At 33.7% G+C, this 27,687-nt stretch overlaps 13 protein-coding genes across 13 annotated transcripts, besides 6 other annotated features; 9 read left to right on the plus strand and 4 right to left on the minus strand.

Moving 5' to 3' along the window:
- Positions 1–393: 393 nt before the first annotated feature.
- Positions 394–1,877, minus strand: TVAGG3_0199540 (translin-associated factor X-interacting N-terminus family; the record flags this gene model as incomplete). The annotated part of the gene is made up of 1 exon (XM_001319728.1): positions 527–1,669. One exon carries the CDS (start codon positions 1,667–1,669, stop codon positions 527–529), a length of 1,143 nt encoding a protein of 380 aa, XP_001319763.1.
- A 64-nt stretch (positions 1,878–1,941) lies between these two features.
- On the minus strand, positions 1,942–2,646 carry TVAGG3_0199550 (uncharacterized protein; the record flags this gene model as incomplete). Its single annotated transcript, XM_001319727.1, has 1 exon — positions 1,993–2,601. One exon carries the CDS (start codon positions 2,599–2,601, stop codon positions 1,993–1,995), a length of 609 nt encoding a protein of 202 aa, XP_001319762.1.
- A 1,023-nt stretch (positions 2,647–3,669) lies between these two features.
- TVAGG3_0199560 (Rab guanyl-nucleotide exchange factor protein) lies at positions 3,670–5,112 on the plus strand (the record flags this gene model as incomplete). The annotated part of the gene is made up of 1 exon (XM_001319726.1): positions 3,826–5,097. The coding sequence occupies one exon, from the start codon at positions 3,826–3,828 to the stop codon at positions 5,095–5,097; it is 1,272 nt and encodes a 423-aa protein (XP_001319761.1).
- A 150-nt stretch (positions 5,113–5,262) lies between these two features.
- TVAGG3_0199570 (protein kinase) lies at positions 5,263–6,841 on the minus strand (the record flags this gene model as incomplete). The annotated part of the gene is made up of 2 exons (XM_001319725.1): positions 5,573–6,409; positions 6,515–6,823. 2 exons carry the CDS (start codon positions 6,821–6,823, stop codon positions 5,573–5,575), a joined length of 1,146 nt encoding a protein of 381 aa, XP_001319760.1.
- Positions 6,842–8,242: 1,401 nt separating this feature from the next.
- Positions 8,243–9,342: a mobile genetic element.
- A 29-nt stretch (positions 9,343–9,371) lies between these two features.
- On the plus strand, positions 9,372–10,502 carry TVAGG3_0199590 (nucleotide-diphospho-sugar transferases family; the record flags this gene model as incomplete). The annotated part of the gene is made up of 1 exon (XM_001319723.1): positions 9,372–10,502. One exon carries the CDS (start codon positions 9,372–9,374, stop codon positions 10,500–10,502), a length of 1,131 nt encoding a protein of 376 aa, XP_001319758.1.
- An 892-nt stretch (positions 10,503–11,394) lies between these two features.
- On the plus strand, positions 11,395–12,528 carry TVAGG3_0199600 (phospholipase C/P1 nuclease family; the record flags this gene model as incomplete). The annotated part of the gene is made up of 1 exon (XM_001319722.2): positions 11,400–12,332. The coding sequence occupies one exon, from the start codon at positions 11,400–11,402 to the stop codon at positions 12,330–12,332; it is 933 nt and encodes a 310-aa protein (XP_001319757.1).
- Positions 12,529–12,935: 407 nt separating this feature from the next.
- TVAGG3_0199610 (uncharacterized protein) lies at positions 12,936–13,932 on the plus strand (the record flags this gene model as incomplete). The annotated part of the gene is made up of 1 exon (XM_001319721.2): positions 13,345–13,932. One exon carries the CDS (start codon positions 13,345–13,347, stop codon positions 13,930–13,932), a length of 588 nt encoding a protein of 195 aa, XP_001319756.1.
- A 90-nt stretch (positions 13,933–14,022) lies between these two features.
- On the plus strand, positions 14,023–15,381 carry TVAGG3_0199620 (protein ubiquitination; the record flags this gene model as incomplete). The annotated part of the gene is made up of 1 exon (XM_001319720.1): positions 14,448–15,032. One exon carries the CDS (start codon positions 14,448–14,450, stop codon positions 15,030–15,032), a length of 585 nt encoding a protein of 194 aa, XP_001319755.1.
- Positions 15,382–15,792: 411 nt separating this feature from the next.
- TVAGG3_0199630 (uncharacterized protein) lies at positions 15,793–19,375 on the plus strand (the record flags this gene model as incomplete). The annotated part of the gene is made up of 1 exon (XM_001319719.1): positions 15,801–19,253. One exon carries the CDS (start codon positions 15,801–15,803, stop codon positions 19,251–19,253), a length of 3,453 nt encoding a protein of 1,150 aa, XP_001319754.1.
- A 78-nt stretch (positions 19,376–19,453) lies between these two features.
- Positions 19,454–20,483: a mobile genetic element.
- Positions 20,484–20,786: 303 nt separating this feature from the next.
- Positions 20,787–21,110: a mobile genetic element.
- TVAGG3_0199660 (uncharacterized protein) lies at positions 20,968–21,059 on the plus strand (the record flags this gene model as incomplete). The annotated part of the gene is made up of 1 exon (XM_051226285.1): positions 20,968–21,059. A coding segment is annotated over one exon (92 nt), but the record flags the coding sequence as incomplete, so codon positions are not given.
- Positions 21,111–21,116: 6 nt separating the features above from the next.
- Positions 21,117–21,211: a mobile genetic element.
- Positions 21,212–21,544: a mobile genetic element.
- A 303-nt stretch (positions 21,545–21,847) lies between these two features.
- Positions 21,848–22,409: a mobile genetic element.
- Positions 22,410–22,572: 163 nt separating this feature from the next.
- On the plus strand, positions 22,573–24,488 carry TVAGG3_0199700 (serine-type endopeptidase protein; the record flags this gene model as incomplete). The annotated part of the gene is made up of 1 exon (XM_001319717.2): positions 22,716–24,392. One exon carries the CDS (start codon positions 22,716–22,718, stop codon positions 24,390–24,392), a length of 1,677 nt encoding a protein of 558 aa, XP_001319752.1.
- A 432-nt stretch (positions 24,489–24,920) lies between these two features.
- Positions 24,921–25,366, plus strand: TVAGG3_0199710 (EF-hand family; the record flags this gene model as incomplete). Its single annotated transcript, XM_001319716.2, has 1 exon — positions 25,133–25,366. One exon carries the CDS (start codon positions 25,133–25,135, stop codon positions 25,364–25,366), a length of 234 nt encoding a protein of 77 aa, XP_001319751.1.
- A 28-nt stretch (positions 25,367–25,394) lies between these two features.
- Positions 25,395–26,768, minus strand: TVAGG3_0199720 (armadillo (ARM) repeat-containing protein family; the record flags this gene model as incomplete). The annotated part of the gene is made up of 1 exon (XM_001319715.2): positions 25,446–26,768. One exon carries the CDS (start codon positions 26,766–26,768, stop codon positions 25,446–25,448), a length of 1,323 nt encoding a protein of 440 aa, XP_001319750.1.
- Positions 26,769–27,687: the final 919 nt, after the last annotated feature.

Raw genomic sequence — 27,687 nt, forward strand, 5'->3', positions numbered from 1 at the left:
CAAAAACTACGTGTTTCATTTATTTTCGCCATTATTCATCTCTCAAACCTTCGATAACTACATTTGGTTCATCCTTTGCCACATTATATTTGAGATTTATTTGAGATATATTTTACACCATCGTTACTTTTGAAAATAATGAGACTACGAATAACTACATGTGTTCTTGAGTTTAAGGCAAATATACTTACAACATTCCTATGATTATTTTTGAGATATAATTTTATTTTTTTATTCTTAAGTTGAATTGAGCTTGAAATACATGAATACCCATATCTTGCCCCATATGAGTACTTTAAATTATCCTAGAGCTTTCTAAGAGTTATCTTAACTATAAAATAATTAAGCAATAAGAGTCATTTAACCATCGAAACTTAAATCAGTTAAGTATGTGAATAAGGGTATATGTAAGGTCTTTGTGGTTAATGTGATTAAGAATAATTTTAAGTTTCATCGTAAAAATAATACAATATGGTTAAAAAAACATAAAAAACAAAGAAAAGTTTAATGAAATACAATAACAAGATCATGAGTTTTGATCTTTGGCAAGCATCTTGATTAATTCCGCAATAGTTTTATTATCGTCTTTAATTCCGATATCTGCAAGCATTGAACGCATTTTATCTTCAACTTTATTCTGTCTCTCAGTCATTGATTGAAGTTTCTGGATGTTGTTGCTCTTATCTCTCTCCAATGAAGTGATATTTCGATCAACTTCAATTAGTTTCTTTTCGCTTTCTGAAAGCTGTGATTGTGCAACAGAAAGCCTCTGTTCGGCTTCGAGTTTCTTTTGTTTCATGGCTTCTATCTTCTGTAATAGTTGATTATGTGTATTTTCGAGATCTTTTGTACTAGTGTTGGTCTTTTCCAGTTTCTCTTCAAGAGAGATCAAGTTTTTACGTACTTCTGTCGTATCTCTTTCTGTTATTTTGATATCATCTTGAAGAATCTGCAATTTTGCATTGTAATCAGCTATATTTTCTAATTGGCTTTTCTCTAGTGTAGTCAATTCTGCATTTTGGGATTTAAGTTTATCCAAATCTTTCATAAGTGAAGATCTTTGAAGTCTCAGCTCTGTTAACTCATCTAACAAGTGTTCTGATTCTATCTGCATCTCTTTGAACTCCTGATTTCTCGCCTTCCTCATTTGTGTAACGAAATCAGCGTAAGAATCTTCTGCATCAGCAATAGTTGAAGAATCTGCAACTAATTCACGTTTTCGGGCGAGAAGTGCTGCACTCGTTTCATCGTATTGTTTTTTAATTCTATCAAGTAATGGTCGACATAATTGAAATTCTGATTCCAAAAAATCAAAAGCGCGCTTGTAAACATATATTCTGTCAGCATCACTAGATGCTTTTGATAGTTCTCTGCTTAAATAACCATCAATATCATTCAAGAACTGCTGTCTTGCTGAAAATCTTCGAGGACGAATTGATTCTTCAGCTGCAGGTGGTTCTGGTAAATGAACATGTATTTCTTCGGATTTTGCAGTCTCTGATAATATAATATTTTCGGTTTTTGCCTTATTTTGGTCTTGAATTATTTCTCTCGGAGATTCAGGCGGAGATGAAAGACTTTTTCTGGAAGAACGCGCAGTACGGGATCTCGGACCCATTCCTATCTCAACGGGACGTGGAGGTCGACGTCGAGGTGACTTTTCTTCCATTTTTTTAGGTTCTTTTTGAAAAACGTTTGTAAAATTTTGTTATTCATGCCTACATCGTTAGTAGATTTGCCTCTACATTTGTCTGTTTTACATTTTTTCACCATAAGATTTCCATTTAACTCCAGTAAAGTTGGATTTCAATTCAATAAAACGATTATTTCCAAATTCCATATCATACCAGTATTTGCTATGACATGGATAGTATCCCACCTTTCAAAATTTTCAAAATCTGTAACTTGTATCTGGAAGCGAAATATGGAAAGAGGATAAGGGTAAAAACGAAGATAGGGTAAATGCAATAATATATACAACACATTTATTAATCAAACATTACTATTTTCTGATTTCTTAGCAACATGTAAGGTAGTCTCAAGGAGATCACTATCATCTATATGTACTGAATTACAATTGCAAGTACAATGATTACAGGGCATCGGGAGTGGCTCTGTTGATATCTTAGACTCGTAGTCAAGATTTATAGTTAATTCGTCTGGATCTATCTGATTTTGCATGTTTAGGTGACGACTGTATCCTTCTGTAAATAATATATTTTTCTTAGTTTGTAATTCCAACATGGAATACAAATGATCTATAGATTTGTTACAAATATCATTAAGAATCTGTCTCTTCACTTGAGTATTATGTTTGGGATCCTTTGAAAATCTAACAACCGAATGAGGAGCTGAATGACTTTCTTTTTTGACTGAACAAACAAATTTCTGGTAAACAATGATAACAGATTTGGAAGTAATACCTAAACATCCTACTGTTATATTAAGTGGTACCTCTTTTCCTTGATAGAAGAGACGCGTTATCATTCCTTCAGAAATGATGAGCTCTCTCTCTAATATAGTTTGGAATGTATCGAGTGAATGTACATAGAATGACTTAACAACTCCTGTTAACCATTTAAGATTTAGTTGACACTTCATTGCGGAAAAAGAGGATAGAATAAAAATGAGCAAATTGAATAGATCTGAAAATGTTACAATTCAATTTTAGAAATCCGGTAGTCAAATTTATTTTAAGGATACAAATGTATTAAGAGATTTCATAGTTTGAAAAATTTTGAATAAATTATCGATTATAGTTTTATTGAGGAAATATTGAATATCTATAAAAAAATATTGCCATATAAAACTAACCAAACAAATGAATAATACCTAGATTTTAGAATAAACGCAAACTGTTGTCGCCTGAAAATAGTAATAATTCAAGGTGTTATCAATCATCATTTTGTCCACAAATGATAAAGTATGATACATTTGAAAATAATATCGATATGTGACTAAAATGGTTTGCAATCAAATTGAATTGTCCCTTCAATCGAAGTTCTCAAAAATCGAAACAATTGAATTGAATGTAATATAAAATATCTGTTATTTTCAAAATATGAATATTGATACCATTCTATACATTTCTTATTTGAGAGTCTTATCCGTTAAAAACAAATCAGCCAATTATTCTTTCTTAATTTAGTAAATGTAATCCAAAATTAAGACCAAAATTGATTTTTAATAGCTTTTTAATTTTTCAATAGTGCTTTCTAAGATTTCATTTCACTTTGAAAAATCAACTTATTATTGTATAAATCGACAATACATACAGTAACATCCAATAAAATCCATATCATTTTATTTAGTTTTCAATATTCGTTTTTCTGTCTGTCATTTGACAATCGCTGTTTTCATTGACTCATATAATATTGTCATCCAAATCATGCTAGAAATAATATCTCTTTCACACAATTTTTAGAGGATATTTGGTCAATTTCATTTGTTGAGGAATCTGAAATCATCAATAAGCTTCAATATCCCAGACTGCTCTTGCACTTTTAAATAGCTTCTATATTTCGAATTTTGATAATTCTCTTATTTTTGAGATTGAAAAATTTACGCTTTTTGTTCATACATTGATTTCCAGAGGGTTTACACCTTATATCGATGAGATTATAAACAATCGCAAAATTTCCTTTTAAGTCCCAACCTTTTCTGGAAATTAATTTTTCCATGTCGATTTTGAAGCAAAATTGGTCATATACCTTCAAATTAAATCATTTGTTTTCTGGCCATTAACATTTCTCATATTTCCGACTTTCAACTAAAATTTCACTCTCAGGGAGGACTCGAAAAATAAAAAGGTTTTTACATTCGTTTATGAGTCATGAATTCTTTTGTCCTAAAAAGCAGCCGCTTTTCAAGTGGGCTGGTATTATCCAGAAGACAACAATGAAGACATTGTTTACAACAGATGACTTTTCGGAGATGAAATTGAACACATTAATTCAATTTTGTTATCCAACTGAAATTCCTATATCAGGACCATTGACATTTGTATTTAGATTTCGAACAGAAGACGAGTCATTCTATAATGCTTTTTGTTTATTGGATCAAACTTCATATCAATTGAAAGAATTCGATTTAAACCAACAATGCTGTATTTGTATCATTTCTCAGTACTACCACTATGATGTTTTCGATGAAGCACTTAAAATTGCTCGATCATTATTATTAAATAGTATCCCTGCCACCCAACATTTCTTTGAAACACTTTACTCAAATCCACTAGCGATTACTTCGATGGATTCTGTTCAGTATCTTTGGAAATCATCGTTGTCATCTTATCAATCGCAAATTTTGAAGCCAATAACATCAAGATTCGACCTTTTTACCATTGGATCGATTATATTCGATATGCTGACTGATGCTCCCTTCATGATTGTTTCTTCAGACTTGAATGAATTATCCCAATTTTGTTTTGCGTTATACTGCTTAGTTCATCCACTCAAATGGTTTCATATCTTCGCTCCAATACTTCCTTTATCAATTCTAGAGACAGTTCAGTCTCCAGCTCCATTTATTGTCGGAATACACTCATCTTTATTAAGTAAGATCACAAATTCCGATATAGAAGCGCATGTTTACATAGATATCGACTCTTTGACCATAAAAAGAGTAAATCTCCCATCAATTCCTCAATGGGTCACGAATTCAATAAATAATTTCACAGAATTCAGCCAAAAATCAGTCCATCAGCTTATACTACAGATCATCTGCACAGCCCTTAATATACATCCATCAGGATCCCCTTATTTGAACGCAAAAAAGATAATTACTTCTGTTCACGACGTAGAGCTTGAACCAGGGTCCGCCCAGTTCCAGCTGATCAATAGTCGAACAGTTCGATGCCTTCTTGACGCTTCCAAAGAAAAGCATCTTCAAAATAATTTTGTTGCGTTGCTTTCTTGTTTTACAAACTCAGGAATCATATTCCCAGCCACTCAGTTCGTTGACGAGTTCCCTTTGAGAAAGAATCAAGTTTTAAGAAGTCAATCTGTTCAATTCACAAAAACGCACCAGAATTTCAAGTCTATGTCTGTTCCTGATATTAATATGCTGTCAAAGTCCAAGCTTGAACCAAATCCATAATCTTTTATATATTTTTTGTTCATTATATTAAATTTTTTGTTTGTATTGTTTAAATTTTCACCTTTATTTATTGAAATCCAACAATAAGATAACGAATAACATATGCCAATGAAAGCATTTTGAAGAAAAATTTGAGATGATTTTAATTTTTCAAAAAATATAAGAATTATTTATTCCATAAGCATTAAAAGCTATGTATAAGACAATAACACTGCATATACGAGGACTTCCAAACAATGCAAGGTGGGAAATTTCAGATTGTTCTGATTATTTCGTGCCGAAACTCATTTTCCAGAGGAAATTCTGTAGTAATTCACGTCATGTATTAAAAATTTCTACATTGGATGTGACTTTTCTCCGGCTAATCAAAACAATGAAATCAAAATCCGGTCAAAGGGCGAAAGTCTGCCCAAATTCCGTTGGTAGGTTGCATCCCGTTTCCAGGACGCTGTGAGATTTTTGGTAAACAGAGAAGCTAATCGAAATGAAGATGCATAAATGGATGAGCTAAAGCTTCTTCAGCCGACAATCTATCATCAGGGTCAATTTTGAGCATTTGTATGACCAAATTAATGAACTGGTCTCTTCTCTGTATTTCTAATCTTTCTCTCTCTTCATTGAAGGACGAATCGACTGGATAATTCTCCAGGATATCCCTGAGTTGCGTATAAACGAAGTAAGGTTCGAAAGATTCGAATGACATATCAGGTTCTTCTTGGGAAATTGTTTGAGCAGATTTGACGGTATAGTCAGTATCAAACATCGCGTTGCGCCTTACGCTCTGCTCCACCATGTTCGTAGGGAACGGTCCAATTGTCTGCTCGATGAGGCTAACCAAGTGATATTCGTTCATTGCGGGCAGAATTGGGAGTCCGAGGAAGAGCTCACACAGGACGCAACCGAGTGACCATATGTCAATTTTTGTATCTATGTTCAGTTGAAGAACTGTTTCAGGAGCGCGATAATATCTTGTTTGGAAGTATTGCTCATAGGTATTGTTTAAAGTAATGCTGTTACCGAAATCTATGAGCTTCACATGCACAGAGAACGGATTAGTTTGTACGATATTCTCTGGTTTGATGTCGGTGTGAATAACTCCAATTCGATGAATAGCCACTAGAGCCATGAATAGATCTCGAGCTATCGTCTGTATGTTAGCAAGGGAGAGTCCTTCAAAATTCCTGGAGGCCAAGACATTGTAGAGATTTGGACCACCTAAATCTAAAATGATGCAGAGATGTCCATTATACATAAAATTATCGTGCATAAATGGAATGTAGTATTGATTGTTACCACGTGCATTTTGATTAATCTGTGTGTTAGTAAATTTTTTTTAAAAAATTCTTCGTTTTTTTTTCCAAAAAGAAAACAGACTAAAATGTCTGTTTCTTTATGTACGAAGAACTCGAAAACATACGTATTGCATAACTAGCGTTTCGTAATTAAACTGTTCTATAGAATTTTGTTCGGCCTTTGATATTTTCATGGCGAAGCTTTGGTTATTGTCGTTTTCGGAATTTCTATTCACCTCATAGACATTTCCAAAATGACCTTCGCCTACTTTATCGACAAGCGTATAAGTTACTCCTGATGGATTTGTTACTTGTGAGCCTTGATAGACAATAAACTCCCCATCAGTGTTGTCACACGAGTTAGGAGATTCTCTAACAGTGTTGGCAACAAGACATGGTCCAAGAGGTAAAGGAAGACGTGGCGGAGAACTCATTTTTTTTTCTAGTTTTTTTTATCAAAAAATTCAATTGTCACTTTTAGCTGGAAAACTTTTTTTCTGTGTTTTTGTACATCTCATATTTTTATAGTTTAATACTATTAAAAGTAGATCATGTACAAATAGTTCATGCTAATTTTCTATATTAAGTATATCTAAATCTCATCTTATTATATTATGCCAAATTTTTCCAATATAATTTGTTACGATTATAAAGTTTTACAAAGTGTTATAGATATGTCACATATATGAAATTCAAGTTCTACCTATAAAATGTATTGTTTTCGATTTCGTTAACAGGATATATTCGATCATAAAGTAATTTCTTCCAAATTAGCTGAACTATCAAATACTCATAAAAGCATTGTGAAATATTAAGAATGGTATTTGAATGAAGTTGATTTTAAGAATTATAGATATGGAGATATTTATTCTTCATTATTGGAAGGTATAGATTGAATAAAATGCAAGCCTAGACATAGATTGGATCATCTAGACAAACATGAAAATTTTGGTAATTTCAACTGAATCTCGGTAGAGAGATTTGTAAACAATTTTCTAAAAAATGAAATTTTTCCGATTTTTTTTTCCACGATCAACAAAAGACTGGGCGAGAAACGTGCTTGTATTGACATTACTTGTATGCGCGTTTTTCTTGCCGGTTGTTACTGTTTCAACTTCAAAATTTGGAAAAAATGATTCTGAAAATCGGATTGATATAGTAACAACTACAAGGAATAACTGGGAATCAATTACAATACCAAATGATATGCAAATTAATGCTACATTGTTTCAATACAAAGAGATGAAAATTAATAATCAAACTGGATGCATAGACAGGAAAAATTACACTAAAGAATTTTTAAGATTGTTCAATATAAACCCATATTCAATGGAATTGGACTTAGATTATGTTCTTATTGTTGGAAGTAACACAGAATTAGGGAGTTCAATAAAGAAATTACTAAAAAGCCAACATAAGCAATATATAGAGCTCAGTGGTATCATAAATTTCGATCCTGCCCCGCTGATGGAAATTTTATCAAATTTTTCCTCAAAAATCACAAAAGCAATCATTTGCACACAGCCAACGCAACACAGATACACTTCTAAAGGTTTTGTAAGCTACAACGAGCGCCAAACCGTGAAAACAATAAAATCTTACTGCGAAGCTTTTGTTCAGCACAGAATTCCATTTATTATTGCTCATCATCCACCTTACTCATCTAGTTTAATAGATATCGCTGAATTTTTCGAATCTCCAATAGTTTTGGTGCCATTTTTAACTGAATTTGAAGAATTTCGAAATTACGAGCATCCAATCTTCAGATCGGCCATGGAATGTTCATTAACAGGTAAAACAGAGATAGATAAATACGAAAACTACCCAGTTTCTTCGATAAAATTAAGTGAAATTGTTGTAAACGAAAACGATAAAAACGGCTTGACAGTAAAGTGACACTTTACATGGCAAAAAATAGAGCCTTACTTTTGAGATACTTGAGATTGAAACTGAATCTTATGAGGCGGTGATCTTGAATCACTACCTCATAAGGTTCAGTTTCATATAAAATTTGTTGCAATTTGTTATTCTTTTGCAAATATTTCTTATAAGATTTTACATCTTTTAGCGGGGAATGTTTGTTATCATGTATATATTATAAATATCTACACGATAACGAACATTCCTCGCTAAATTGCTGAGAAACTTTGAGGAAATGTCGAACAATTTCCTCAAAGTTTCTCAGATTTATATAGATCACTAGAGTCCCCTAGGAACTGATTCTGGTTCAGTACCTAAGAGGCTCTAGTTCTCTAACGAACTGATAAAATGTTTTTAAATTTTTGGATATTGCTACCTGTGAAGCACTGACTTCAAGTCAGTACCTCACAGGTAGCAATTACATTGAAAGATGGGAGAAACTTTGTCCGAATGTTAAACTATTCGGACAAAGTTTCTCCCATTTGTAGTGGAGATGGAAGGCTTTGAGGTATATTGTATTAATATATACCCAAAGCCTTCCATCTCCACTTGAAAGTTCCAAAACTTTGGGTTAATAGTTTGTAATTAACCCAAAGTTTTGGAACTTTCTAGAAGGAATTGCAGGGTAAGAGGTACATATTCATACTATGTACCTCTTACCCTCCAATTCCTTCCTTAACATAAACAAATTTGGAGTTAATTGTTTCCAATTAACTCCGGGTTTGTTGACCTCCAAATGAAAATGAAAGGGTAAGAGGTATATAGTGACCCTATATGCCTCTTACCCTTTCATTCTCATTAATTATGGGAGAAACTTTGGCCGAATGTTAAATTATTCGACCAAAGTTTCTCCCATTTTTTGAAGGGATTGGAGGCTATGAGATACTGATGCAATGTCAGTACCTCATGGCCTCCAATTCCATCCTGAAACTGATCAAAGTGGACCTTACATGCATTTGAAATTTGCCATGTAAAGTCCACTTTTTGAGAGAGAGGATTTGACTGCGTCAAATCCTCTTTTTCGTTTACGAGAAAATTTCAAATTTCATTTTAAACCACGAAATGAGTCGAAGAAGATGTGTTGAACGTATAATATCTGAGAATTCACTATCTGTTGAAGAGATTCTAACTGAAAATCTCAAAAATTGTTCAATAATTTTTAATAATAATTTTAAATTTGACAAAGACAAGATAAATGAGATCAAAACAGTCCAACTCAAGGATGTATCTAATATTAACAAGCTTGCGAAGACGAATATCCAGAAAATACTCCAAATAACTCATAAAAATGAAACTTTTTTGTCAATTGTTGTTTCTGGGCGAAATGACAACTATTTCAAGGGAAAATTCATAGATATCATGCAGAGATTCATTGATGTCATTGACAAATCCCTGGAAAAAGTCCCTCTTTCGCGAATTGAAGTCGTAATTGTTGAATATAACAATAATTCAACGAAAGGTTTATCAGAAGTACTCAAAATAGGCAAAAACCTCCATGGAAAGACCAAAATAGTCAAAGTTTCACATCAAAACCATCTTGAATTGCAAAAATTGAATAATTTTAAAGAAGATTTTGACTCAAACCAGGCCAAAACCATCGGAATCATGAAGTCTAGTGGTAAGTTCGTTCTTGTGACTAATCCTGACATCATTTTGCCCATAAATTTTTTAGATTATACAACTGATGACAATTTCGTTGATGGCGTTGTATATTTAGCAAATAGGATTGATCTGATCAATACGTATGCACAGAAACTGCAGCTAGATGATGTTTTTGACCTTGTTAACTCACCATGGAAATTAGATCAAAGCGAAAACGCGGCTCCTTTCTGTATTTCGGAGACATTTGGTACTTACGTGATGAGGTCCATCAATGACTTCAGACAGAACATTGTCTGCAACTCAAGAGACTTCATTTTGGCGAGTAAATCGATGTGGAACGCCGTGAAAGGATTTCCAAAGAAAGAAAAAAACAAGGACACAAATGCAAGAATTCTTTCAAACTTCATGAGACTTGCAAATGGATTTACTCTGAAGTTTATGAATGATCCAGTGATAGAACTAAATATTGATGAGCCAAAACCAATAGAGAACATGCCTGACTTCTCTCCGCAAACAAGGAAATTGATTTGCAAGGGAAAGGGCGACTTTTATGTATTTAACCATGAAAATTTCGAAGAATTTGTTTTGTAAAAATTTGAATTTTATCACATCTTTTTTTTAGACATTATGGATGCTTCATTATAATGTTCTTGTTCAATGACAAGACATATGTCTGCAGAGTAATATCATCATTGATTAGATTACATTAATCTAATTAAAAATAAGTTATTTTGTTATCAATCAGTTCTAAAAAAAGTGGAAATATATCAATTTTTTCATTTTTAAAATAGATAATGGTGATAAATGCCTTTATCAGAGTATTCCAATCATTATCATGTTGGTAGTCGAAATCAAGAAGCTGATAAGTCTAAATACTCCATTGAAACTTTACTCATTTGAGAAATATATTGATTTGGTATCAATTTTTGAAAATGGAAGAACGGCGGATATTATTGCATCATCAAAGATGAATTCAGTAACAACCTTGTATATGAGAAATATATTAAAGAAACTACCGGTGTTATTGAGAGCATCAATCCTAATTGTACACAGAATGATTCTGAGAAAAAATTCGACTAAAAATGATGAATAACATATGAAGCTTTTTATCACTAAGAAACATGGATAATAAAATACTTTGAATTCTATAGTTCCTTTACCTAGAATGCATAGCATACAAGCATCCGATGTATAGAAACACAAAGCAATTTTTCATTCATCTGGTGTCAGACGTGGTTAACTGGTGTCCAATTAATAAGAGTATAGGAGTTATAATTTCCTTAACTAATCTATAATTAGAATCAATATCCATGAAATAAAGATTTAAGATTGCAATTAATGTAATCTTGAAATATAAAACATAATAATGGTGTTACTTGAATATTCAAGATGCAAATCCTATTTTGAAGTCAGTTGTATTAAGAATATTGAATTGATTTTAGATGAGAACTGTTGGGGATCACGATAATAAAAAAAATTATTTTTCAAATGTTTTTCACGCTTTTTTCAACTTCTTATTCATGGACTGAAGAAGCTTTGATGCTTGGAACAGAGTTCATGTTCAGACAGTTCGATCCTGCCAAGCAGGCTTTCCTCCGCGCTTTTAATCAAATTAACGAAAAATACGACCCTCCTTGCGTTGCCGGCGGATGGCTTGCACGTGTTGAATATGCTCCAACAAACACTAAATGCTTCAATCATTGGAGATTCGTACAAACTCCAATCAATGGTTCAGATAATTACCACAGAAACAAAGACGATTTAACAGTTCAACTCAATGGCCTTCTCGGCGGCCTTATAAATAACACAATCACAGATAAATGGGCTTACAATTTTGCTTTCAAAGTTGCATCAGCTTTATTTTTCGAAGCTTTCTCCCCATTACACACATCAGAGCTCTTCGACAACGACAGATTCAAGGATGGTGACGATAGCGGCAAGAAATACATGATCAAATACCAAGGAAACGAGATGTCTTTATTAGATTTCTGGGATTCAGGCTGCGGACGCTATACACGCCAGACACCATATACAGAAACACAATGGACCGATTTCTACAAGAATGTTGACTACATGCTCCTCAAATTCCCAAGACCTTCTTGTAATGTCAACATTACATGGCAAATGGCAGTTAACGATACATTAAATGTAACAAACACCGTTGTTTACCAAGGAATAAAGTACAGCCAAGAGCTCAGCAAGGAATATATTGACAAATGCATTGAAATTACAGATGAAAGACTTGCATGTGCTGCTTACAACTACGGAACCCTCGCAAAGACATTTATTTTACCATCTGCTGTTACATATCCATCAAAACACCCCGTTTCTACCTCAGAAATGGCTGCATGGGCAACATTACTCCTTTTGTCCGCTACTTTCGGATATCTCGCATGGTATCATAGATCTCTCAAGCGCTAAGCTTGATATTCATAACTATCTTTATTATAAACTCCTCTTTTATGTTTTATTTTATATTTTCTAAAAAAATTTGCATTTCTTTACGGTATGTTTTTAATATATCATATGTACTACAATAAATTAATATATATATAAGTTCATTTCGCCAAATTTGACAAATCATTCCTGTTTTTTTTTCATAGGAGTAAAGAATTTATACACAATTGTTGCGAGTATTTGTATGCACATAGAGTACATCGTATATACAAGATCTCATAAATTCTCGCTCAAAAACGTTTCAATTTGATTGGAACTATGATAATCAGACTTTTAGATCACTTGATATTGAAATTACAAAAATTTATAATTCCTTTAATGGGTATGGTATGTTGGATGTAGAAAATTGTTGCTATTATTTCAGTGAAATCAGAAAAAGATTCAGTTTATGCGTCAAGAACTGTAATAGGGCTGCATATTCAATCATTTAAGCTAGCCACCTGATAACTATACAAACTCGTTGATATTTCATTCCGCTCGCTAAAAATCTATAAAAAAATTGACAATTTTTCAATGAACATTAAACCGTTTTTAATTTGGTCGGCCAAATTTTAGAATATCCTGGGAATTTGTATTCCCAGGATCGGATATTAATGAAGAGCATTATAACAACGGCACAGAGTTTTTTAGGTCAAAACCATTAAATTATTTTGTTTCCAATTGTTTTTTTCTTGAATTAAGTCCAAACGGAGCTGTTAGAATTTCTTCAACAAATGATAACGTTAAAACATATACAGAAACGAATAAATTTGATTCCTGTTCCTCCGGATCACAAAATGGAGGTTCTCTCTACTTTTACAACAAAGGCGAATTTGTTCAAGCAAAAAATTCATACATAAAATCAACAAATAAAGCTACGAATGGCCCAGCATTTTCAATATTTGTTTCAGAACAACCTAATTACAAAAATCATGCTAATGAAACTACAGTTTACAACTGCGGAAGTTCAGAACAAGACTGCAGATGTTTAACTACCATGGTGTATGGTTTTTGTATCATGAATGAATGCAACATTACACAAAATAGAGTCAAAGAAGATAAAGGAGGTTATTTAGTTTCAAAAATTACCTCTGATTCATACATAACTTGTGTCAATGTTGTTGAAAACAATCAATCATCAGGTACTTTTAATTACCACGCATCACATTCATCTTATTCTTCATCAAAATTTAAAGTTACTTCATGTAATTATATAAGAAATAAAAGTCCAAATGAAGGTTCTCTGATTTATTCTGCGTCTGATGTTTTCATGAGTTATTGTTGTATTCGTCAAAATGAAATTAAATACATTTTTAAGGCATATTCAACAATAACATTTGAATGCTCAACTACAGATAGCAATAAATCATATGAATATGGGTACTCCCCAACATTTAAGAACACAGATATTTCATTTGAAAACGAACATCCTCTTTTTAATTTAGAAGTTGTCGATTCATTAAAGTATAAATGTCGTCATCCCACTCCAAATAATGACGAAAACGAAGATAAAGTTTATGTTAGAAATCATATTAAATTTTTCTATTTATTTTTGTCTCGTAAACGATTTCGAAGTCAAACTTAATTTTAATTTTTTATTTTTTACATATGAAATAATCATATACACATCCAAATACCATATATATAATAGATAACTATTCATGATAGATTTTTCGTGCTCTTTCATATGAGAAGTCAGTTTCAAATGCATTCTTCATCAATAGACCATTTATTCGTGAGAATGAAATTCATTAAATCTTTTAATATGGTACTGTACACTAGCAATATGGTAAAGTTTTGCTTTGTTGGCAAATCAATATCTAGAACGAATTTCATGCTCAATTTCTTTATTACTTTGCTTTTGCTTTTATCAGCATACTTAGAAATGAAACTAAATTAAACTGTTTTAAAGCTAGAATTGGTGTTAATTCTATTGTATGCATCATATTTTTAGAAAAAATATCTGAATCAGCAAGAACTATAAATATAGTAAATCTTGTTTTGAAATGAATTATAATGTAATTTTCATTTTGGCAATGGCGGTATAAAGTATTGAAAAAAATTGGACTGAAAATGGCAAAAACAATTTCAATACAAAAAATGAACGACAAGATACTGAAAGTCATCAAATCAGACAACGCAGATGATCTTTCACTGTTTTTCACAAATGGTATGGATATTAATACACGTTTACCTCAAACACACTTCAATAATGTCGAAATGTTCAAAGAATGTCCACCATTACACTGTGTGGCAGCATTCTTTGGCTCAATTCGTTGTCTCAAGTACTTATTCATGAATGGAAGCGACTTATTACTTAAAGACAAGAAAAATAGGAGTATCATTCACTTCGCAGCAGCAGGAGGATCTTTAGAAATCGTCAATTTTCTTTCTGGCATCGTTGTAGACTTAGACTGGAGTATTCAAGATTCATATGGTGATACGGTTATCCACTATGCAATCTTTTATAACCATCCAGACCTCGTATATTGGTTTTGGTACCAATATAACATGAACTTATCAGTTCCAAACAAAAGAAAAATGACTCCTCTACACCTTGCCGTTGTATCCGAGAACGTTGATTTAATCGAGTTCTTATGTAAAAATGGAAGTAATGTAAATGCAAAGAACGTTCATTCCTATTATATGACATTCTGCTTTACCAAACAGAGGCATTCACTTTAAATAAAAGTAACTCCGCTACATTTAGCCGCAAAGAATCCGAATATTGATATTGTTTCGACTCTTATTAGTTTTGGAGCGAATCCCGAATCACGTGATAACACAGGAGTTCTCCCATATCAGTACGCAAGTTTAAGTGGATTTCAACATATCCAAGGCTTCTTGCTTTCCTGCTATTAATCGCTTAACTCCGATTAGGCTGGAAACATGATTTATTAATATATGACCTGTTCTTAGAAGCAGAGTTGTTGCAAAAACAAAAAATTATAAAAGTAAAATTTATTTTTAAACGACCAATCAGATTTTCGACCTTTGAAACATATCACAATAGAATTAGTACACTATTTGAAACTCATATTTCACATGATGTTTCGAGATTGAGGTTAAAAAATCAAAATTATATCTTCCTTCTTTGCCCCAACAATTCTGATATTGAACTAAATCTAGTTCAAGACTTGACAATAATTATCTATATCGCATCTAAGAATTTGTATCATATTGAAGGATAATTTTCTAATTTATTTTGAACTATTGCATATCTAACATATCACATATTTCCTCATAACCAATACATGGTTTTAATGATAGACGAAGGCTATTTGACAATATCAATCCTTATTGAATCTAAAATATCTTATAGATAACTTGCTCATTTTGTGTTCATTATTACATACATCATATGAATAATAAAACTAGATCATTTTATATTTTATTTTCTCATTCATTTTTGGTGCGTTGAGCGCCAAAGTTTACAAAAACCGCTATTTTTTGATGAATCCTAATTATGTAACAGAATTTGCACGAAAACCATATTTACAACCCGATCCAGGCAATAATCAGCCATTTACGCCACCATATAGCTATGGAGATAATACAAATTCGATTTTATGCAATGATCCTTATCAAAATGTTCCTCTGTTGAATGATCTTGATCAAAAGTTCCAAAATTTAGAAAGAAATACACCACAAATGATTCGCCTTCAAGATCAAAGGCTAGATCCTGGTCCACAGCGATATGTACATGATGGAAGCGTTCCGTTATGGATGGAAATGCTTGCAGACACCAAAATACATCCATATTCACTTTGTCCGTTCCCCAAATTGGAGGAGAAGGACCTAACATACGTATTAGAAAACATTTTTGATCAAAACGTTTCTCCTGATCGCGCTGCATGGGCGTTACACTACATTATCAAGAAAATCGGTACAAAGATTGATCTTACTAAGATGCTTTTAGAATTTGAAAAAGTTGACGAACATTATTTTGCAAAAGTCTGTTTCTACTGTTATCAGGATAATTTATTAGACCATTTGGAATTCCTTCAAGGAGCCATCAGCAAATTGCAGCCGGAATCGCTTAAAATCTTCAAAAACGAAATTTTAAGAACTCACGTTTTAACTGTCGCAGCTTTTACCTCTAGCATTGATTATTTATCAATAATGGACGAGCAATTACTTCTACAGCAAACTCACCTCATACAGCTCTCTCTTTTCTATCATTTGGGTCAGAATTTTACTCCTAAGCTGAACTTCCCGTTTGGACCAAAAATCGATGACCTCATGATGAGAAATGACCTGCTAAAGAAGAGAGCACGCTCCGTTTATCAGATTGTCACTCCAAGATTATTATCCCTCGCAACACAGCTCTCAAACATCATTGTCGCTTCATATCCGTACTACGATGAGGCCAAAACAAGCCTTGCCATCGAAAGCGCGGCTATTTACGCATCGGATGAGGCTTGTTCGCAAGTTGCGATAAAACTCTTCGAAATTTTGTTCTGGTTCGAGGGCGAAAATGCTGAGCTTTCAAGTATAATCGTCTGGACCCTCACAAAAATTCAAGTCAAAGAATTCGATCTCCCATCTCTCGTAGATTTCTACTATGAGCATGTTGATCAGATCTCCAAACTTCGCCACTTGTTCGCTGAATTGCAGGCGTTCGGGTTGGTAAGCTATACGTCCTTTGTTTCTTACATTATTCAGGCTGGATACATTTTGACAAGACCACAAGCTACAAGCGTCATTATTTCATCAGTACCATTTTACGTAAGGTCTCCAAGGGCTATGAAACTCTTCGAATCTTGCATGTTGAAGCTTGGAATTACTGGATACGATCAAATTGTCCGCGAAATCACAGTAAAACCTCTCGAACTTACAATTTTGGCTAATATGGATAAGGTCAAGCAGCTTCCTTACCCTGTTATCTATAGTATTGTCTCATATGCGATAAATGAAACGAAACACGTCTCAGAAATCATCGACGTCATATCCCAATTGAATCTAGATACATTATTCCCACTACTTTTCGATAAGATTACTGATTCAAAAGACTTGAAATTCTCTATTAACACTCATATCATGCCAAGAGTTCAGAATTCGCTTCCATTTTTGGTTTCTCATGGACAGTTTTCGAAATTCATCGACCTTATTACACAGAATTCAAGCGATCCTGTAATGATGGATATTATTTTGTTTATCTACGAGCATTACAAGGATATTCCACGCAGACCCGAGTTGAACGAAATATCTAAGACCGCAAAAGGCGTTTCTATCGACTCTACAAAGATCAGAGAACTTTTCAGAAGATTTTCTTACTTATGCAGCCTCCATATCTTCGATGCCTTCCACAATGTCGAAACCACGCATGATTTCGAATTAATCTTCCGCACATTCCTCTCCCAACTCCTTCATTTCCACTCTTTGAAATCTTCGACCATGATAAAATTCTTCCTCGAATTTGCTCAGTCAGGATGTGTTACCTTACCTCCTAATTTCTTTATAAAGCATTTATTGGCTGTTTTACTCACTTTTCCCGAAGAAGATTTCGATGATCGTTTAAACCTTCTTTTGCAAGATTTCTTCACTTTCATCTTCGAGAAGGGACTTTTCCAACCAGCAAACTTCCTCGCGGAGTCCAAGAAACGCCGCGGAAGTGCAAATTCTTCTCCATTCGGCAAAATTGCCAATATTTTCCTCACAATCTGCAAAGCGCGACTAGATTTATTCACCCCTCTCAACTGCTTCTCATCCAATTCCATCAAAGGCTATCAAGGAGAGCCAATGTTAACAGAATTAGTAGATGTCCTCAAGAACGCTCCACTTCCACAACTAACAGATGATGTATTAAAGTCCTTCGACAATATGACCCTCGCCGGAACCTATTTCGCGTTACTTCCCGAAGAAGCTCGAGATCCAAACTTCGAAAAGGCCTTTGAGTTCTTCAAACAGAACGCGAACGACTCCAACTGCAGGCTCCTTGCATACTGGCTCAAGTACCACCTCTATTTCTCCGGTCCTCCGAGTCAAGGATTACCTCAACCGATTACACCGGACAAACAGGCCACGACCAAGTTTGCCAGCACCGTCGCACTTGCCTTTTACAATCTGTTCATGTCTCTTTCGCCAGAAAACGAAGCAGACATGAAAAGGAGAGATGTTTTCCTAAATGCGTGGTCGTTGATCTGCGAAAAGGACTTTTCCAGGTACAAGACCCCTATATTCGCCAACGCCGCCCTTCAACAAGCCACGAATGCCATCAAAGCCTCAAATTTAACTTATACACCTTTCCTTGTTGACTATTTGCACCCGGCATTGATCTGTGGCGTCAGTTCTAACCAGAACGAAATCCTTGTTGATACTCTTTTGGCCGCTCCTGTGCCACAAGACCAGCAAGGACCATTTTTCTACACGGCCGCGTCAGTTTTCGTATCGTACATCTACAGACAGACATTTCCAATACAGACACGTATCGAAAACACCGCTTGCAGGCTTTTGGAGTGGATATATTCTGTATCCGAACAAAGATCTCGCGGATTCGACTTCCTTTTGGACTCCCTCAACTTCATCACGTGCTTTACATCGAATCTGACCCAGATAAATCAGACTTCCTACCATTTCAAACTGAGGGAAATCTACATCAAGTTGCCGGAACAGGTTCGGAGCATAATAATCCTCAATATACCTCCTCAGGCATTCGAACCAGACAAAGAACCATTGTTCTTCAACGTTACAGCTCCTGAACCAGTAAATCTTCAACCGCCACAGATGCAGATGCCACAAATGTCGATGCCACAGCCAATGCCAATGCAGCCACCACCTCAGCAACAGATGCCGATGCAGCAACAGCAACAACAACAGATGCAACAGCCAATCAACTTGCCGATGGACTACGAGATGATGAATTCTACATTTGGTGATATAGATGACTTCAACTTTGATATTTAGTTTTAGAGTTTTTGTTTTTTTAGATTTATTTTTGTTATATTTTTTATTTTTTGTGTTATATATATATTAATATATCTTATTGGATTGATTTATTTTATCGTTTTGTTTTAAAGTAAAAAAACAGAGAAAAAAAACTTTTTAAATTTTTTTTGAAAAATATCAAAAAGAGTTAATATTTGATAGTGAACTTTTCGTAATATAAAAGGTACATTCACTATTTTTGACAAAATTTTAAATTTTCATGGGGTTGTAAATCTTATAATAACTAGATGAATAAGGAATAAATCCCAGTATGATGTGCATCATTATATTAAACACTATATGTAAGGCTGGTGATTCTATTAACACTTATGAAGATCTATAGTATTTGAGCAGATAAATTTGATAATTTCCAAAACTCTTATATTTCAAAATTAAAGTGTGCAAAAGCATTTAAATGAGAGCAAAAAGAGAATGATGCTGCTAAAACTAGGTGTTAAATTCCAATTATTTCGCATCACAAGAACTACCCAGTAAATTCGGCCATCTTTTTTTGCAATTATTCTCTATTACACATATAATATAATGGTTAGGGTTTGGGGAAAAGTTACTAGAGAATTATTGACTTTTGAAATAATGCAGAATTTTACTTGAAGAAATCATTAATTTATGAGTTCCAAATTGCTAACCATGACGAAGATCATTAAATTTGCTACAATTAAATACATTTATTGCAGAATTAAGATTATTGAAATTAAAAATTTGAAATATTGCCTTTTTGAATAAAAATTTAAATTTGATTATATAATCATGATAATATATTAGAGAAATTAAAAGAAAATATTTTAAACAATTCAAATATTTTGAATGTCTTATCAATTTAAAATATTAAAAGATTGCTTGATTTTATCATCATTAGTTGTTATCAAAGTTTTCTTCTTTTGATGAACAACAGTAAATGATTTGTTAATACCTTGTCTTCCTTTTACGCAGCAAAATCAAAAGGTATGATGATAATCTTGTACTCAATTTTGAAACTCTCTGATTTACAAGTAAGCATTCCTTTGGAAAAGCAGTCCTATTCTGTTTTCAAGATATTTTAAAGCCCCCATTTCATACAATGCGCAGATCTATTCGAAATTGCAAGAACTCTCAAGAAAAATGCTGCAGCAAAGAAGATTCCAAAGTTTCTAGCATCAAAAATTTACAACCTTAATACAACAGTTCAAGAGAAGCTCGATAAGAAAATATGGTTCTGAATTTTTTTCGTATAGAAATTTTTGAAAATATCAGTATCTCAATTTCTGTCGATCAATTTTCTATAAAATTAAAAATGGTTGTGGAGCATCATGTTGTGGTCATATATTTTCATTTTCATTTTTTGCATAAATATTTCCCGCCAAAATACAAAAGTGCCATAATCTCATGGTGGACCACAGCTGGAGTCACCGCCGACTATCCACTTGCTGGGATGCTACGCAGCCTTTGATCTGGCCAATCTTAGTGCTGCTCCATCCACATCAGCAAGTGATTTCGGCGGGAGATCTCCAATCGGTCTTCCATGAGGGTTACGCAAGCCAGAAGCACAATACCTGTGCAGTCTAACTGCTAGGATATAGTAGCTAGGCTGCGTAGTTACTGTGCTTCTGTCGATATTAGTTATACGTTATTGCCCTCGTTGACTATAGTACTACTCCCTTAACCTCCGAGGGTTAGGGGAGTAAGTTTGCCTGAAATGGGCAATGTTCATTACGAAATCTCTCATTCGATGAGAGACTTCGTAATGAGCATTGCCTTAAAGTACTCTTACTACTCTTTCCTAGTTCCCAAAAGGCCTAGGATTCTGTAATTAATCGAATAGGGCAGAGTTCTTCCGAAGTCTAGTTGTGGTACTTGGCCAGCAAAGAGCGAGAGAATATGTCTGTAATTCGTTTGTGCTGAAGTTATCTGGATTTTCCTCAAATGAGGAAGGAAATCCAAATGAGAGACTTCGGAAGAACTCTGCCCTATTCGATTAATTACAGAATCCTAGGCCTTTTGGGAACTAGGAAAGAGTAGTAAGAGTACTTTAAGGCAATGCTCATTACGAAGTCTCTCATCGAATGAGAGATTTCGTAATGAACATTGCCCATTTCAGGCAAACTTACTCCCCTAACCCTCGGAGGTTAAGGAGTAGTACTATAGTCAACGAGGGCAATAACGTATAACTAATATCGACAGAAGCACAGTAACTACGCAGCCTAGCTACTATATCCTAGCAGTTAGACTGCACAGGTATTGTGCTTCTGGCTTGCGTAACCCTCATGGAAGACCGATTGGAGATCTCCCGCCGAAATCACTTGCTGATGTGGATGGAGCAGCACTAAGATTGGCCAGATCAAAGGCTGCGTAGCATCCCAGCAAGTGGATAGTCGGCGGTGACTCCAGCTGTGGTCCACCATGAGATTATGGCACTTTTGTATTTTGGCGGGAAATATTTATGCAAAAAATGAAAATGAAAATATATGACCACAACATGATGCTCCACAACCATTTTTAATTTTATAGAAAATTGATCGACAGAAATTGAGATACTGATATTTTCAAAAATTTCTATACGAAAAAAAAATTGAACCGAAAATATTTAACCATAAAGCTGGATAACATTCGATATTTACTATTGGATATAATAAAAAGTTAATTGTAACATATTTTACATGCTATTTGCTGACTCTGTTCCATTAGATTACCATATATCTGTTTGAAATCTAAAAAATTTTTACGATTTTAACCATGTGTTGCTGAAATCATATACCATTCTTAGCTAAAGTATAGTTTATGAGTCTGTCACCATCCAACTATATGAATTTTCAAAAATGTCAAATATGTTCATTTTTTCTGTATATTCAGCCACAATTTCATGTAGTTGTACTATTCAACTATTATTTAATAATTTTATCGATTTAAATATATGATGAGATGCTTAGTTCTCCCGGAAATCGATTTTTAATCACAATTTTAACTTTCCAAAAAAATTCGAAAATAAAAATCCCTCTCAATTTTCTAAGTTTTCTAACTCGCCAAATCTCTAGCCAAATTTTTTTTGCCCGTATAAATATTGTTAGGCACTATATAGGGATGCTATTTATCCTATTTTCATCCCATTTTACTGTTATCGCCTAGTGAATGTACCTTTGTAATATAGTATGCAAGGATCTCATGAAAAGAAAAATCGCAATCCTGGGCGTTTTTTTTTAAGTTGTAAAGTTATTAATCTGGATTGAGAAGCTTAATGGATATGATATAGGAAATCTAGCTTAAAATCTCTTTTTAGTAAGATATTTCTCTATAAGGAATTATTTTGTGAGTTTATTCAATTTTCTGATCCTCTCAAATTATCTTATTTTTTTTGATATTTAGAGAACAGCATTGCCTTCAATCAATGCAACAACGTTAAATCATGTCTGCTTTGTTGAGAAAATGTGTTACTTACATCAACGCTGAATGTTTTTGCTATTTTTTCAAAAAGTTCTCGTCAATGAGACTGGTTATCAAGAACTTACAGGTAATTTAAATCCAGGCCAATATGAAATTGAATGCTACGGAGCACAGGGCGGAAATTACTGTGAGGGAAACCAAATATCAAAAAATGGAGGAGCTGGAGCATACGCATATGCAAAAATTAAAGTAGAAAATCAAGCAATTCCGTATAGAATCGAAATTGGAGAAAAAGGAAAAGAAAACTGTAATAATAATATAAATGCAGGAAGTCGACCAGATGGTGGCGATCCTGGTGCCACTGATGTAAGTGAAATTCCAGGAGGCGGTGGTGGGTCCACACGAGTTATCTTAAATAATAATTATTATATTGTTGCCGCAGGATGTTCTGGTGCGACATCATTTGTTGATGGTTCCCCAGGAGGTGGAGACAATTACTGTTTTTACAAAGCCCAATCTGGTTCATATGGACGAACCAATGATAAGAGTTACATGACAGAAAATCGAAATGGAGAAAAAGGAGGCATTTTTGATCTTTTTAGCGATAAAGTTACAGGAAGTGGTGGTGGAGGGGGCTGTTTAGGTGGCAAAGGAGGTTATAATAATCCTAATTCGCTCAGTGTTGGCGTTAGCGGTTCATCTTGCATCATTTCTGACAATTCTTTTATCAAACAAGAAATTTTTGATGGACTAGAAAAACAAAATTTCGGAAATGGACGAGTTATAATCAAATATGAATATAGTTGTCCATCAGGATGTGAAACATGTAGTAATGAAAATAAATGTGGCTCATGTAAGACCGGTTACTACAAAAATGAAGGTAAATGTGTGGAAAATTGTGATTCAGGTTATTACCAAGATTCGTCTACATATACTTGCACCAGATGCACTGTTCCGAATTGCAAATCATGTTCACGAAGTCCTTCGATTTGCGATTCATGCACAGTTCCAAACTGTAATTCATGCAAATCCGATGCTTCAATATGTGAATCTTGCTCACATCCTTATGTTTTATCGGGTAATGAATGCAAACAAGAGTGTCCTGCATCTTACTTCAATGATTCTTATATCTGCAAAGAATGTATCAAGAATTGTTCGAGATGTGACAATAGCATGACATGCAGTCAATGTTATTCAAGTCATGTTTTATACAAAGGAAAATGCGAATATACTTCATGTCCTCCTTATACTTATCAGTTTGGAAATGAATGTATTGATTGCCCACCAAACTGTGAAAAATGCAGTTATGGAGATACATGTGACCTATGTAAAAAAGACTACTTCCAGAATGGTAATGACTGCATCAATTCTTGTGGAGATGGCTATTATCAAGACTCAACAAACCGAAAGTGCACTGCATGTGATGTTTTAAATTGTAAATCATGTCCAGGTAACCCTTCGGTGTGTGATTCATGCAAGTATCCTTTTGTTTTACATCAACAAAATTGTGGTCAAATAGAATGCCCAAGCCACTATTTTAATGACTCATTTATCTGTAAAGAGTGTAGCAAGAACTGTTTAAATTGCAGCTCAATGTACAATTGCACTTCATGCAAGTCAGCAAATATGCGTATTAACAAAAAAGGAAATTGTACAAATCTGATAACTGCTTCATATGATGATCTTTTTGAAATTCAGCCTGTAAAGAGAAAGATCCAAAAGAATAGAAATAATTGGTCATAATTTAATCACTTTCTATGTATTTATAGATTTTTAAGAAGGAAAATTATTATGCATGTTTTTTAATATGCATATTTCTTCTTCAATAGTAGTATAAAGACTTGATCTTGAAACTTTTATATTTCAATATAGCTCAATTAACCAAATTATGCTTAATGAGATTATTGAATTTCAAGCCTAATTTGCATATGTATTTGGAAATAATAGAATGGCAAAATCTGTTAGCTCTGATTCAAATTTTTTGTTCTGCTAGGATAAGCCTCAAAAACTCTCATTTCTTGAATACCTTCCAAAATCCATAACTGAATACATTATAGTACTTCACAATAAGTTTTAATGTTCATTTCATATATGTCATTCATATATTATCCTAAAAAACCAAATCTCTTCTGATCGGAATTGAAATTTTCCTAAGGTTTATGCCAAATTTACATGAAATGTTGATTATCTGTGTATAATAAGCACAATTCCATTTAAAACATCATCATTTACGATTATTGTTTGTAAAATTTTTGCCAAAAGTGATGTCTAGAACCCATAAGAAGTACTCGCAAAAGGAAATTCTTGAATTTAAAGAGATGTTTAAAGAGTTAGATGAAAATGGCAATGGAACCTTAAGTATGAAAGAGTTTGAAGGTTTTTTGACTGGAATTGAATTGCCATTTCAATGGTCACGTCTTGTTTTCTTCTTTTTAGATGTCAAGGAAGATGCATAGATCACATTTGATGATTTCGTTAGATTTATGGCTGCCACTGACAAACTTGCCGAAGATCCTTTATATTTGTTCAAGAGAATATTCTTGAAGATCGACAAAGATAAGAATAAGAAATTAGATAAAGAAGAAGTTAGTCAGTTTATGGCTTTGTTCGCTGGTGATCTCGGTGAAGTTGATATCGACGCCGCTTTCAAGGAAATGGACGTGAACGGCGACGGACTCATTGGATTCGGCGAACTTATGCATGCTTTAGGTCATTAAAACTATTAATTAATAAAAACACTAACAATAATTTATTCGCAAAAACAAATAAACAAAAAAAAAATATAATAAAAGAATCTTATATTATATTGTCTTGGATGAAACGACGGATAATCTCGATGTCATCGTTTTTAAGTAACTCAACAACATCTTCGAATCCACTTTTTCCGATAGATACAATAATCTTTGAGAGAACCATCCTCTTCTGCCATGAGCCGCGTGTAAGTCTTTCAACCATTGTAGCCTTGATGTTCTTTGACTGCTTCAACAAGGCAATCCAGAGGTTGACAGATTCACCTCTGATATATCCGGTTGAATCTTCAGAGAATATCTCGGCAATGCGGCAGAGTGATGAGCCAAGCTCAGGAACGAATTCCTCGCATTGCTTGAGAATGGCAAATCTTGTTCTCCAGTCGGAAATTCTTGATGGGTCTAAAAGTTCAAGAAAATCTGTTTTGTTCTGGAACCTTTCTGAGAATGAGTGGATTCTCCAAGCGAATGGAGAAAATGTCATGAGTTCACTGGCAGCTTTGATATATAGGTATTCTTCGCTGTCAATGTCGGCTGTTTTAACGGTTTCAAGGAGTGCGAGGGCTGCATCGTTCTTATCAATCTTCATTGCTTCAACAAATGCGTCGTAAAGTTGGCCAAAATTATTTGCCTTGACAACATTTGGAAAGCTTGGAAAAGCGTCGCGTACAGTATTCTGGTTAACTAAAAACTTTTTGTAAACGTTAACGAGATGTGGCGCCACGGAACCGATAATTGAGGCAACAGATTGTTGTACGCAAATTTCGGTGTCTTCTGAAGCATCAACGAGTAACTTATCAAGAGAGGAGTCTTGGCAGTTGATAAATGATATGCTAAGAATAGCAGCAGCACGAATATTTGGGTGGTCGTCATTGGCCAACGCGGATATGTAAGGAAAAATGTTCTGAGAGTCACAAACTATAGGGATAAGACGAGTTGTAAGATATCTAAGCTTTGGATCTTGAGAACTATAATACTTTTCTATGATTTCTGTTGTAAAGTCATCACGATAGTCTGAAGGAATCGAGGCACAAATTTCTTCGGCGAGCTGGGTTATATCCAATACCTTACGCTGAGATCCTGTCTGAATTGTGGAGATGATTACGGAAAATATTTCGGTTCTCATAAGGTGCTCCCCCAAATCATAGAATTTTTCGAATATTTGATGTGAAGCATCTAATATGCTAGCAAACATAGACTTTTTGTCGTCTCGAATTGCTGATTTGATCATTGGGAGTATATTGGCTTCGAAAATTTCAAGCTGGATATCTTCGTCTTTCTTGATGAGAGAGAAGGGATTGCTTGAGAAATCGCAATCCAGAGTGATATTCATGTTTGTAAATCTTGGATGATACTCCTCAACTCCAAACATGATAAATTTTTATGAAAAAAATTTTCAATGTCCAATCAAAACGATCAATAGAAATATAATGTTCTATATCATGAATAGATAAGTAATGATATTCATAAAATTTAATAACGTTCCGAAGAATCTTCTGAAAATGATTTTTGATACAGGTTTTATCAATCAGCCAAAATAAAGTTGCTACATTTTTTGCGTTATTAATAAATAACTTGGAATATTATTTTATCCAATAACTGATTGGTATTCAAAAAATTCAAAGTAGCGCTATGAAAATAGTCTATCCCCTCTCTTGAAAAATTAAGGGGGTTATTGGCCATTTTCCTAATATTGTTCACTATTATATAACAAAGCAAAATATCAAAGTAAACTTGCTTACAAAAATTGTTTCAACCATTCATAAAAAGATCAGACAATATCAGAAAAGTTATATGGCTCTGCATTTGATAAATATATTTCTTATAAGGGCTTATACTAAAATATTCTATTTATCCTGCTAAATAATGATGATTGGAGAAAATTTTGAATTCACCGTGGATGTACCGAACAGCCAATCTAGTAGACCCGCATAATCTTCATGTTTTAGCTGATATTATTCATCAACATTTTTTAATAAATTTTTATATTTGGCTTCTTCACCATTAAAATATCAGCGAATTCAACTCTATATGATTGGAACAAGAAATACATAGAATACCTATTTGTTTGGTTCCATAAATCCATCAACTGATTCTAAGTTTGATGGGGAACGGAATATTTTTTGCCGTTTTGGAGACTACCTTCAAATATATAATCACTATGTGTAACTGATCTATTGCAAGAAATATAAACTGTCTTTCTTCACTTTTATTTTTTTCAAATTATTTTAACAGCTCAAACGAGGCAAATGATTTGTGAATTATTATTGATATCTAACATATATAGTAAT

Source organism: Trichomonas vaginalis, chromosome IV (genome assembly GCF_026262505.1).
Source record: "Trichomonas vaginalis G3 chromosome IV, whole genome shotgun sequence".
NCBI lineage: Eukaryota > Parabasalia > Trichomonadida > Trichomonadidae > Trichomonas > Trichomonas vaginalis.